This window comes from Eulemur rufifrons, chromosome 15 (genome assembly GCF_041146395.1).
Source record: "Eulemur rufifrons isolate Redbay chromosome 15, OSU_ERuf_1, whole genome shotgun sequence".
In the NCBI taxonomy this organism is placed as follows: domain Eukaryota; kingdom Metazoa; phylum Chordata; class Mammalia; order Primates; family Lemuridae; genus Eulemur; species Eulemur rufifrons.
The window spans coordinates 96,554,806-96,568,147 of record NC_090997.1 but is presented as its reverse complement, the minus strand read 5'-3'; the positions used below and the strand labels follow the sequence as shown (position 1 = coordinate 96,568,147).

Here is a 13,342-nt window from a genome sequence, read left to right as displayed (position 1 = left end):
GTTGATCTGAAATTAAAGTTAATTGGGGAAAAAAATCTTCCATTCAATGAAGAAATCAGTAATATTAGTGCCCTTTCATTGCGGCTTGGAGGATTCAGGAGGGCTAGAATACCTTCCTAAGACTTTTGTGGCCATAAGCACACACTTTCTTAGAGCTGTCATATCTGTAAAATGTTAATACCTATCACCTCCATTCTTTTTAACCAATTGGACTTGTATAGATATCAGTGAATAACTAATCTCTTTCATTCCTCACCACGACTAAGTAGACTGCTTCTCTCTATGAAGAGATACAGATTTGAAGGGCGGAATAATAGCTCTTGAATCACATGATATCTTTCTTCGTAAGAAGCTTAGGTCGTGTTTATACATTATCATCCATCGAAGGGGCAGAGAATTTGCCCCATAAAAACAATAAAGTGCTTTTAAAGAAATATTTCATTTAATATTTAGCATTTCCCAATCCTCATTCATCTTCCAAAGAATGTTCCTGGCAAAAGTGTTTACTGTTCTAGTATTTCCAAAATAAGCAGCTTATGTAGCCTCACCCAGTGGTGACTCAGGTGACAGAAGCCACCTTCCCCACCTATCCCTAGATATGAGAGAAAACTGTTATCACAACTCAGAGAAAGTAATTACTATAATTGTGTTCCCTTTGGCAGTGCCTTCGCTTCCCAAGGGGCAAGAGGATAAAATTTGAACTGGATTCTAAATCATTTCTTGCTTCCTGTGGTCCAAGTCTTAAGTTTCAAAATGACTAAATGAGTCAGAGAAAAATTCACTAACTGAAAAACTGAACCTAACCACATAGAATATGAATATATGTTTGTGCATGTAAAAGTAAGTTAGTTGTTCTTAAGACCTGATACTTCAATTGTCATTGTTCCAAGCACAAATGTGGTGTGAGGAATCGGAAAGAAACGCTCTCATAGAAGAGTGAGTTGGTGCCAAGCGCTGTGAGAAGTTACCAAGGACGTTTTCAGGCCGGGCTCTGAAAAACAAACTCTTAGCTGAAGAGAAAAGCAGAGAGGAAGTGGCCTGGATCCCACAAAAGAGAGTCAGCAGGTCATGGCCAGGGCCACTATTTTGTCAGCTGGACAGACTAACTGGGGACAACTTTCAATCTGATGCACTGACTTCTTGAGGCCATTCTCTATAGGTCCCTTTTGACCTGCTGTCTCATCCTCACCTGGAAGAACCAAGATCTTTTAGAGCCTATTCTTGGAAGATGGTAGATTCTTAGATGGGGTAAAATCTGTTCCATGCAGAAAATCTTGGGCTCCAGTCTCAGAAGAATGCCAAGAATCCCAAACCTCCTACTTTTAGGAAATTCACTGCTTATCTTTGAGAGATATTTCTGGGATGGGGGAGAATTTAGTTAACTGGGTGTCACTAGTCACCCATTTTGAAGGTCTTGAAAAATGTAAACAGCATATTTTAAACCAGTTGTTCCTCCTAAACTACACTCCCTGGCTGGGATCTGGCTCATCTTAAAGGAGAGGGCGTGCCTGTGGGCTAAGGTGGTCTCAGATCTGGGAGCGGATTATGTGTACTACCTGTGGGTTTTACTATTCGCTTCAGTCCATTCAGCTTCAAGCGCTGATACCAATGTTGCAGAGATACAGGTTCAGTCCATTATCTCAAACATTCCACAATTGAATTATGATATTCTAATGAGAAACAAAAGGGTAAACAGACCCCATCTATTTCCCTGTAATGGTGAGAATAAAATTCTGAAAATAAGAGGCAGAGAAGGGTCTCTGTGGACAGTCGGACTGGCTGAGTTGGAATGTCCGGATCCCATTGCGTGGTCACACTTGGCAAAGACCCACGGGGCAGGGAGCTCCAGATCTAGATGGCAGGATGACTCCCATGGAAGCAGCGAGGAAACTGTCCCTCTCTGCCCCACCGTACTCCAGCACGCTGGCCTCCTCACTGCTGCTGTTAACTCTGAAATGCCAAACTGCTTTCACATTGCGGGGGGGGGGGGGGGGGAGGGGGGTCTTTTTGCCAGCTGGCCTGCCCTCCCCTGGATCTTCGCCAGGCTGAGGGTTTCTCATCTTGCAGAGCGCAACTGTCTCTTCTTAAAGATGCTTTCTCAGACCACCCTAAGAACTTTCTATCCAATTACCTAGTTTCACTTTCTTTGTAGCCCTTATCGCTAGCTCAGTTTATCTTATTTGTTTATTGTCTGACTCCCTGCCAGGGCCCTGGCCTGCCTTTTTCTTTGCAGAATGCATCCAGCTCCTAGAACAGTTTCTCACACTTAGTGGGTCTTTGATAAATATTTAGTGAATGAGTGTTATTGAAATCGTATATTTATCCTTTGACATATGAATATATGTGAGTAGAAAGGCTCTCATTCAGAACTAATCCCATTTGCTATGCAGCATTTCAGAGCCTTTCAAATCTTATTAGAATAATCAGCCAGCAGGGATAAACTTGCCGATGTGCTAAGTCATTGCATTTGTCTTTCTCCTTCAGCCAAACTTTATCAAAGCTGGCATGGTAGCTACGAGCTCCTGCTGATGGCAGTAGCAAGAGGAAACAGCACTTTTTCAGAGATGTCACCTTTGATTACCACTAACCTCTGAAGGCTCAGTTAATCTTTTGAATTTGTGGAATGGTGACCACATGTGCCCACAGTTAAATGATGTTTTTTAATGTGCTAATTTTAAGGGTTTGAAAGAAAAGCCTTTAAAGTTTTCTCATATTTGAGTAGAGTCTATTCATTACGTAGAGCAGTCTATAAACATAGCTATTAACATATAAACAGCACACATTCAAAAATAGAGAATTCTGGGAACAGTTCAAATCTAGAGCTCTAGTGGGGTGGACATGGAAGGTTTATAAAGACCAGTTTCAGGGACGAGGCTTTCTGCCCATTTAAGTGTCTTGGGATTTGAGTTACCTGTGGCTGACCACATCCTGCAGGCCTGTGAACAAGAGGTCTGGACCTGGGCTGTGAAAGGTGGGACAGAGGATGCCCACACACCCTGGGAAGCGCTTGCCTCTGTTCTACATACAGTAATTTTTCTTTCATATGAACGAAAAATCAATTTTAAGCTCTTACTGAATTCTAGAGATTGTGATGCCTTACAGAACTGTGGACTTACTGCTTCTTAAAGACATTGAAATCTCTTTGGTTAGTAACCTTTTAGGGAAATCTTTGAGGAGCAAGTACATGCCTCATGCATTCATTGCACAGACTTGGGTAGGGAAGGTGGCATAGGGCAGGGTGATGCTTTCACAGGAGGGACACAGTAAATCATGATGGGAATGATCATTTGAGAAATATTTTACTTTGTGTGACATTCAAAAAAAAACTCATAAAAGATCTAGAGTTATATTTTTGTGGAGAAAATTCTGGAATAATGTCTGGTAAAACATCGGTTAGCTAACCTCTAAATAGACGGGTTCCCCCTCAAATATTTCGGTGTGTGGTCATCTGTTTATTGTTCTTGCTCCTGGAAATGCCATAACTTAGATGGGTTTTGTGTTACTGCCTTTTAAACAAAATGTGGTTTCATGTCCAAGTGGAGCCACTTTGGAATCATTATACAGATCACATCAAAATAGCTGTCTCTACATTTCGGTTAAGGTTATTCTGTGGGTACCATGACCCTTGATTTCTGCCTCATTAAAAGCAGGGAACAGCACAAGAGAAAGAGGAGAGCGACGTCGACCTAACGGCCACCCAGAGCCCCGGCGTCCAGGAATGGCTGGCCCAAGCCCGCTGCACACGGACCCACCAGCGGCAGAGCAGCCTCCAGCAACAAAAAGTAAAGTGCTTTCTACCTCTCGCTAGCCTGCAGATGTTCAAGGGAAGAACTCGAATGAGATGTTTTAGAAAGACAAGTTGCTTCTTGTACTAAAGACAGAGTGTCCCTTTATCTTCTCTTTGAATGAAGCAAGATGTGGCTGACCCTGTCAATGTACTGACTCATGACCACTGGAATGATCGGTCATTTTAAAGTCCAGGGTTTAAGAAGAGCTTGTGTTTAGGTTTACAAATAGTGTAATGCAAATACAATCCGCCTTATCTTGGATGCCTACTCTATTTTCAGATTTGCCCTCATTTGAGTCTGTTTGATTATAATAAAAATCTCAGGAAGGTCTTTGAGAATTGGTGAATGTGTGCATTACATGTTTTTTTTTTTAAGAAATGCAATTTATTTTTTACCTTCAAACAGATACCATCACAAAGTAGGATTGCACATTGTTACTTAATGAAACAAATGAGCTTTGATGAATAAGAATGATTCCTCATGGATACCTTAACTGTGTGCAAAGGGAATATTAAAATATTTTATTTTCTCAAAGACCGAGAATATTTATTACAAATAATGAAGCAGTAAGACCAAATCCACTGATAATCCAGTTTATCAAGTTAAGTGGAAAATTAAACAGGCATGCTCTCAAGGATGCCTCCTGGCTCGCACAACACCGATTTTGAAAAGGGAAAGTGCATGCTGTACCACTTGAGGGCACCATTGCCCAGCAAGATTTTCTTTTCCCATTGATTCTCCCTCCCGTCACCCAGATTTTTCAGAGGTATTCTTTATCAAAGCAAAAGAAAGTTATAGAGTACTCTGAAAACACATTTGAGTATTTACCCACACCACACCTTTTATGCAATGTACAAACTTAAAAGCTTTCTACCAAAGTTCTCTGAGAATTTTATAGACGTAGAACCTGATTGTAAACAATAATCATAAAGTAACACGGATGTTTGCATTTGTCCTTTTCCTGGAGCAGGAGTTAGAACAGGAATTGGCTGAGCAGAAGAGCCTCCTCCGCTCGGTCGCCAGCCGAGGAGAGGAGATTCTAACCCAGCATTCGGCTGCAGAGACCTCTGGTGGCACTGGGTATGTTCTGAAACACTCAACTTTCTCTTCACAGTTTCCCTGACATTTGAAGAAATGTAAACATCTCACCTAAAATTTTATTTTAAACATCTTCTGAAAACCTTAGTCATGTTTTTCAATTTTACCTGCATTTTGAACATTTTCTTGCATAGCATGAGCATAGCTGATAACTATATAAAATATAATAACTTGTTAGCCTTCCTTCCAATATGTTCAGCATATCGGTTCCGAGAAGATGCTCATGAGCTCACTTTTGTAACCAAATCAGAAATTATTGTAAAATTAGATCCATGATGTCTCCACCTGAATAGTTCTATCTAACTGCAGAGCATTTCCCTTCAAGAGCTTCTCTTCCCCTGATGCTATTCTAAAAAATCAATGTATGTGCCTGGTAAATATCTTGACTGTTCTTGGTGGGTCTATTTCTATAATTCCTACATGTAAGGTCAGTAAGCTTGGGATCTTGGTTTGGAGTTGAGACTTTGAAAGTCTTATACACAGAAAAGTAAAACGTTAAAAGAAAAATTAAGGAAGTTGGAGAATTTTCAAGTTGAACATTTTGATTTAAACGGCAGGAAGGTAAAGGAATTGTAATAAAGTAGAAGTATCATTATATTTTGAGTCAGGTCTGAGTTTTATTCTAGTTTTACAACCATCAATTTGGAAAAGTCACTTAACTCTGAGCCTCAATTTGCTCCTCAGTAGAATTAGAATCATAATCCTTTCAAGAGAAATAACATAAAGAAGGAAATATGTACTATGGAGGTGATTTGAAAAATATTATATGTAACACCAAATAATTAAAAAGGCAGAAATGCCCACTTGTATAAAAAAAGCTAAAAAATTTATATGCATATATAATATTAAAAATTATATAATGGTATCAGAAAATGTATATATGAAGCTAAATACAAATATAAAATTGAAAGTACAGTATATGTATAGATAAGAACTAGAATAGAATGTAGATAATCAAAACTAACTTTGGAGGTAACAGATGTGGGAGCTTTTTAAAAAAACTTTTTTACAGTTTAATCAATGCTGACATAGAACATCAATGATGACTATATAGAGTGTATATATATGGATTTTGAGGACAAATGATAGGAGAAAGCAAACTAAAATGCAATTGCAGCAGGTACGTTAATATTATGACAAACTACATAGGAAATAGAAAAGCATCAAGAAAAGAAAAACAAAATAGGAAACTGTGAAAGTATTGGCATAGCTAATAAATATAAATTTTAAAAAGTAGGAATAAGTATTCTTTATCTATGGTCTGGGATTGCATTTAAATAACCCTAAAACTATAAAAATTATCTTAAAAATATAAAGGGTTTAAAAATTTCTATTGTCTATCATGTTTAAAAATTCTAGTAAGGCCATAAATGTGTGTCTGCAGTAAACCCAAAATGAGACACTCTGTTCCTTCATTGATTGAATCGAGACTTGCCTTCACTTCGCTTTTTTGTACACATTGTAAATTTAGATTATTTATTCTTCTAATAGCGAAAAACCTGATGTGTTGTCCCAGGAGTTGGGAATGGAAGGGGAGAAATCATCCGTGGAAGACCAGATGAGGATGAAATGGGAAAGCCTTCATCAGGAATTTAGTACCAAGCAGAAACTACTACAGAATGTTCTGGAACAGGAACAAGAACAAGTGGTATCAAACATTTTTCTTTTACATGTTAACTAATATAGAGGATCCACAGTTCCTGCTGAAGGAATATAACTGTACAATAATCTATATTTTCATAATCAATTTCAAACTAAGACTTGAAACGAATTTTTCATTCTACATTTTTCTTAACCTGTTTCATATTTTCCTTAATAATTATATATTTGTACGTGAAAATTTATTTGATTTCTGGATAATATTTTTTCTCAAATATGATTAATATCTAATTCCTCATTGGCATAAACCATTAAGTTTCAAGTGCCCTATTTTTTAAAAAATTTTTTGCAACCCTGAAAATTAGGAATGCAAGTCAAGAATATACACATCTAGGACAAAAGGAATTCCTCATATCTGGAACTAAAGTGTCAGGTCATCTTATTTTCCATTGCTACTTCCAGTGTTTAATAATTTCAGGAGATCTTAATGAGAAACATATTGGGACCTTGGTGGGTCTAAAGGGAAGGAAGCCAGTGGTTAGCTGGGTTGGTTACTGACCCAAGCGTAAGGCTGGTTCCTGGGATGGATACTGTGTGATGTTGGGCTTGGTTCCATCAAACATGCCAAATCCACGGGAATTGAATATAGCAACAGATGGTACCAGGTACTCTTAGTTCACTCTAAGCAAGCCAGGGAACAACTGGAAATCAGAGGAATTCGAAAGTTAAGAGGGCCAATGAATGAGCCAGGAACCCAAAAAGTCTGGGATCCCTCCTACAGCTGTGGCCCAGAAGGATTCTGAAGATAGAAGACCAGTCCCATGTCCTGGGCCAGTAATGCCCATCTGGGCCCATTCCAGAACAGTGGTCTTATTAGGGTAAATTCTAGAACCTTTACTAAGGAAGCTGCTACTCTCTCTGCTCTGGCCAGGACTAGCTTAGGGGCTGGGAGGGGTTGAACCCGAAGCTAAGAGTGTCAGCGACTGCAGTACATCTGAGGGCAGGCAGGGGCTGACAAAGCAGGCGGTACAAAGCAGACAGCCAGGACTAACTGAAAGGAGATGGTCTAAAGGTCATAACGTGTGTCCCCGCAACTGTGGGGAGCCATGCCCAATTCTCTCCAGAGCCATTCTTTCTATCCCATTTTACAAAACCGCATGGCCTGCCACACTTCCTGCCCTCCACTCTCCGTATCTGGCCAGGAGCCTTCTTTGCCGCCGTCTACGGGAATAGCCACCAGCTTCGGCTCTGGGAAATTTAAAGCACTCCACTTCTGGAGGCAGTTATTCCAGAATCATACTCCACCCTGGCAAATGGTGCCCTGTATTTTTTACGTGGACCTTCTAACTGTGTTTGGGCTAACTCTTAAATCCTTGATCAAACATCCCTCAGACTCATAGCTTGAATTCTTGATTTCTGCTGTAGATCTCCCAGACTTGACCACTAGTGCACCTTCCTGTTGTAGTATTCTCCCTTTCCTTTGAATATAAGGGGTATGTGCAATCCTGAATCAGACTGCAGTCTTTTCTGACTATCCTAAGTCAGATAAATCCAGGACATTTCTAGATTTCATGGTTACTTATTCTATGCTTTCTTACTATTCTCCACTCATTAGACACCCAACCCCAGGATTCTACCCATTGTCCATTCAGCTTAAAGCACGTGCATGATTCGTCCAGCATGTGCAGACCTCCTGGGTGTCTCGCCCACTACCTGCTATGATCTTGGAGAGCTACTGTTTCTCTCAGTGAGGGCCAGCACCCCTACATCCTCCATGCTGGGCTTACTGAACCAACTTTGTCCTGCTGCTGCTGACATTTCCACATGACACCTGGAACACTGAAGTTTAGGTTCTTGTTCATATATCACTTGCCTTCAGGACTAGAAATGGAAAGTGCTGAATGTTCTTTTTTTAATGACATTTTTGCATTTGAGTCCTTTCTCTTAGGAATCACTGGTCATTTCACAGGTTGTTTTCCTCTGTGTGGTGTGAAGAGGTGAGGGAAAAGGTAGGGAAGAAGCAGTTTAGCTATCAGAGTTTCCAAGAAGAAAGAGAATGATCATTTAATGAGAACATTTTAAGTTCTAGGTGTTAACCTATCTGACCACATGGTGGTGAGATCGACATTGTCTCTACTTTGTAAACCTATAAACTGAGGCTTGCAGAGGTCAGATGACTTCTCAGGGTCTCATGACTAAGAGACTGCTCTGGAATTGGGATGCAGACCTATCTGATCCCTAAAGTCCCTTCTTTTTCTTGCTACCTTACTGGCAATTTTGATTAGTGGATATATTTACTACTCTCAAGTGTAATAACAGGCACAATTTTTTTGGCCTGAAGTTCACTAGGTCAAAGGGCATTAATCTCTCAGAGCAATTTTTCTTCGTCTACGCACTTCCAGTGTGTTTACTGCGTCTGTGCAGCACACCCTGCATGGCTTCAGGAGGAGATACAGCTCATGCTTCGGGGAACCTATAACCCAAACAAGGAAATATTTCACACATTTCTGAAAAATTAAGCAACCATGATAAGCAGGAATTCAGAGAAAACAGGTTAAAAAATTTAAAAAAGAAGAAAGTCACTATAAGAGGTGTGGAATTCAAAGCAGATTTTTAAGGGGTGCTGGGGTGTGAACATCCAGCTGCAGTAGGGAATGTTTCCTATGATTTTTCGGGACCGTGAGTAATCAGCCTGGAAGGTGAGGAGGAGGTGTTTTGAAAAATCATAGGCAACTGAGTTTGACTAGAGATATTATCAAAAAGTTTGAATGCTATAGGCCACAGTATGATTCTTACTGGGGAACCAAAAGTGTGCCTAGAAGAGTTTAGGGGAGAAAAGGTTAATAATGAGAATGAAGAGATCAGTCTAGGTCTGGTATTTGGATGGATTATTTCACTATAGGTAGTGCTAAAACGGAGAAGACCAATTGAGAAGGCGGCTATGATAAGATTTCAGGCATTTTAAAAAAATGATTGCTAACAATTTTCTAATTTATATAGACTATCTTTGAGAAAAATCACTCTACTGGTTTTGAAAAATCACATATACTCATTACAATGAATTCACATTATGCAGCCAAGTACAAAAGTAAAAATTAAAAAGAACGGTAATTATAACAAGTCCCACAGTCTGTAAATCAACTTAATCTTTAAAGTCATCAGTGCTCATGACCAGTCCTTTTAGCATATCTCTTTAATTCTTAAATTTTTAAGTTTTGATTCAGCTCTTAAATATCTATGTTTCATTGTCAAGTAATTTTTTTTTTTTTTTCAAGAACTCAGATTCTGTTATGTTTGGGAATATCAGCTAGTTGCTCTGTATATTTGATGGACACTTTGCTGTAATATTCTTCTGTCATGCTTTTATTTCTTCAGAATTTATATATATGTAAGTGTGTGTGTGTGTGTGTGTGTGTGTGTGTTACTGTCTTCTGTAATTGAATGAAGCTTTAGATAAATGTAAGATCAATCTACTATTTTTCCCCTTAATTTTTTGGTCCTCTGTCTGTATACCAAAAGAATTATTTTTTTTTTCTTTAAGTTTCAGTAGCTTATCTAAGGTTATGTCTGGTGTTAAGTATTCTGTTATCATATTATTCTTGTAGCACAATATCTTCTTTTTATATACAATAATCAAGATTTGCTTTTTTACTTGTTTTAGGGAATTTTTCTTATATGATTTAAATTTATTTTATGTTAGATTTGTTATATCTCTGCTCCAGGGATATCAACTAGCCTTATGTTAGATCATCTTTTATCTTTTTCCTGTATCTATTGACTTCTCTTTAGTTACATTGATCTTTGTATTTTTTTAATTTACATTCACTTTTCATCTGATTATTGCAAGATTTTTCTCTATGCCAGTAATTCTATGTTCAGCAATGTCTGTTCTCGTGCTTTCTGTTTCTAATTTATTTATGTTTTAGTTTTATTTATTTCATAAAGTTTACAAGCTACCTTTTAATTTTATTTTCTTGTTTTATAATCTCACCTTTGAGCTTTCATTTTATTGACTTTATTTTTTGTTATTTTATTTTTAGTTGACACATAATTATATTTATTTATGGGATACAGTGTGATATTTCAATACATGTATAAGCTGTGTAATGATCAAATCAGGGTAATTAGCATATCCATCATCTCAAATATTGATTATTTCTTTGTGATGAGAACATTCAAAATCCTCTCTTCTAGCTATTTTGAGATATATAAAACATTACTGGTAACTATATTCACCCTACTGTGTAATAAAACACCAGAACTTATTATCTGTCAGGCACTTTTTTCCACCACTTTTTTTTTTTTAATCCATCAGTGAAGACATTGCCATTGCTAAAGCTAGCCCCCGTGTTTAGTGGGCATGGTGTGTTGTAGAAGTTATATTTCTCCCAAAGAGGTTTTCATAAAGACAATGTTTCCAGCATCTATTTCCATGTGTACTTCTAAATGAGAAAACTGGGCCATAGGTCATATGCTCTTAAATAAGCTGCCCCTGTTTGCCTACAGCTTTACAGCAGACCAAATCGACTCTTGTCTGGTGTGCCAATGTACAAAGGGGACGGGCAGACCCAAGATAAGTCTGCAGTCACATCTTTGCTGGATGGACTGAACCAGGCCTTCGAGGAGGTTTCATCCCAGGTAGGGCTGTGATATCGGTGTGCTTGTCTTGGTTTGTAGGGTCTTCTCTTGCTTGTGTTGGTTTCCCTGGCCTCTGGAAAGTTGTTCCACCCATGTACATGCACTGTTGAGACCCAACACTAGTGATGAGGCCTAAAACAAAGAGCCACTAGAACTGAAGTCTCATCTTAGTATTCTTCTTTAGTTCCTCAAAACACTATAATTGATTCACCCTTTTTTTGGTGTGTGTTTGTTTTCCAGGGTGGAGGGACAAAGAGGCAGAGTATACACTTGGAACAGAAGTTATATGATGGGGTCTCAGCTACCTCTACTTGGTTGGATGATGTTGAAGAACGTTTATTTGTTGCCACAGCACTTTTACCAGAAGAAGCAGAAACTTGTCTCTTCAACCAAGAGGTAAGTTTGGCAGTTTCTGTCTGTGCATGTGTGACATTACAAAGCACATGAAATTTTGATATTGGATAATTAATTTATGTATAAAGAAGGTCAAGCATAAAATAATTTTTTAATAAAGGACAAATTGGGTGTATTTCCGTGCAGCATCATGCAGAACAGCATTGCTTAAATTCAAAATACTCTCAAAGACATTTATGTTTTGTGTTTTTATTCTTTATCTTGTGTATGTAAGAGGAGGAAAAAATGGAGAACTTTTTGTAGAAACAATGTTAATTATCATAAATCTTCCACATACGAAACATAGGCTAAAAAATGTACTGAATTCCTAAATAACCTTTTACAAAACTCATTTTTTAACCAATGTATATTATTATTACTTAGTGATGTAAAGTTCCTGAGAAAAATATTTCTCTTCAAGAGCAACTTGCCTGACATGTATAAAAGTATATATGAAAGAGGTTCAACTTGCCTTAGGTGTAATTATTACTAAGCAATAAGAGATTTATTTGATTTTCTATGAGGAAATGACTTGATATGCATATCAATTCATGCATCTAAACACTGAAATGAGGCTCTTGTTTTATCAACCCTAGACTCTTGCCAAAGACATTAAGGAAATGTCTGAAGAAATGGATAAGAACAAGAACTTGTTTGCACAAGCCTTTCCAGAGAACGGCGATAATCGAAATGTTATTGAAGATACCTTGGGTTGTCTTTTGGGCAGGTTGTCTTTGCTAGACTCAGTAGTGAATCAGCGTTGTTGTCAGATGAAGGAAAGACTTCAGCAGATACTAAGTTTCCAGGTAAGTAAGACACTATTAAAGAATTTTGACCATTCTCTAGATATATTCAATAATAATCAACAGGGTGTTTTATTGAGGTGTGTTAAAAACTATTTTTTTCCCAAATGTGCAATGATGAGCAAGAGCATTGCAGAAAATCAAGGATATCGGAATAAAGTGTTAGAAAACTAAAAGTTTCATGCTCCTAGAAATGCAAGGTTGAGAAAACCACCTGATTGAACTAAGGGCTGAAAAGAAAGACAAATCTCACATGTTCTCATTCATGTGAGAGGTAAATATTAAAAAAATTGATCTAATGGAGACAGAGTAGCATGATAGTTAACAAAGGCTGGGAAGGGTAGCAGGGAGTGGGGGATAAAGTGGGGATGATTAGTGGATACAAAAATACTGTTAGATAGAATGAACAATATTTGATAGGACAACAAAATGACTGTAATGAACAATTGTGTTAGACAAAGAAATGATAAATTCCAGAAGTGATGGATACCCCAATTACCCTGATTTGATTAATTCATATTGTATGCCTGTATCAAAATATCACATGTACCCTGAAAATACATACAACTATTGTGTACCCATAATAATTAAAAATTAAAACTTTTTTTTTTTTTTTTTTTAAGACAGAGTCTCACTCTGTTGCCCAGGCTAGAGTGCCATGGCATCAGCCTAGCTCATAGCAACCTCAAACTCCAGGGCTCAAGCAATCCTACTGCCTCAGCCTCTTGAGTAGCTGGGACTACAGGCATGCACCACCATGCCCGGCTATAAAAATTAAAACTTTTTAAAACAACAAAGGGCTGAATAGAATTTTAAATTCAACCAATAAAAGTCAAATTTATGGCTCATTATAATTATAATCTAGTTGATAATAGTAGAGTTTAAAACATGTTACCAAAAGACATGCAGTAAGTGCTGGAATATAGAAAGGACCATAGACTCCAATACCTACAAGTTTTTGAAAGTGCCTGTAGTGTACATAGTACCTGTGTTAAAATGTATTACTTTTTAATCCTAACTCCT

The 13,342-nt window shown here is 37.9% G+C and overlaps 1 protein-coding gene across 1 annotated transcript in view; it reads left to right on the top strand.

The window, feature by feature from the left end:
* SYNE1 (spectrin repeat containing nuclear envelope protein 1) overlaps window positions 1-13,342 on the top strand; it is a 425,086-nt gene that overhangs the window by 297,385 nt on the left and 114,359 nt on the right. Inside the window, exons 97-102 of the mRNA XM_069488737.1 lie at window positions 3,651-3,782; window positions 4,759-4,868; window positions 6,378-6,534; window positions 10,992-11,123; window positions 11,364-11,519; window positions 12,113-12,322. Of these exons, the coding sequence (XP_069344838.1) occupies window positions 3,651-3,782; window positions 4,759-4,868; window positions 6,378-6,534; window positions 10,992-11,123; window positions 11,364-11,519; window positions 12,113-12,322 (897 nt within the window). The remainder of the gene's footprint in view (window positions 1-3,650; window positions 3,783-4,758; window positions 4,869-6,377; window positions 6,535-10,991; window positions 11,124-11,363; window positions 11,520-12,112; window positions 12,323-13,342) is intronic.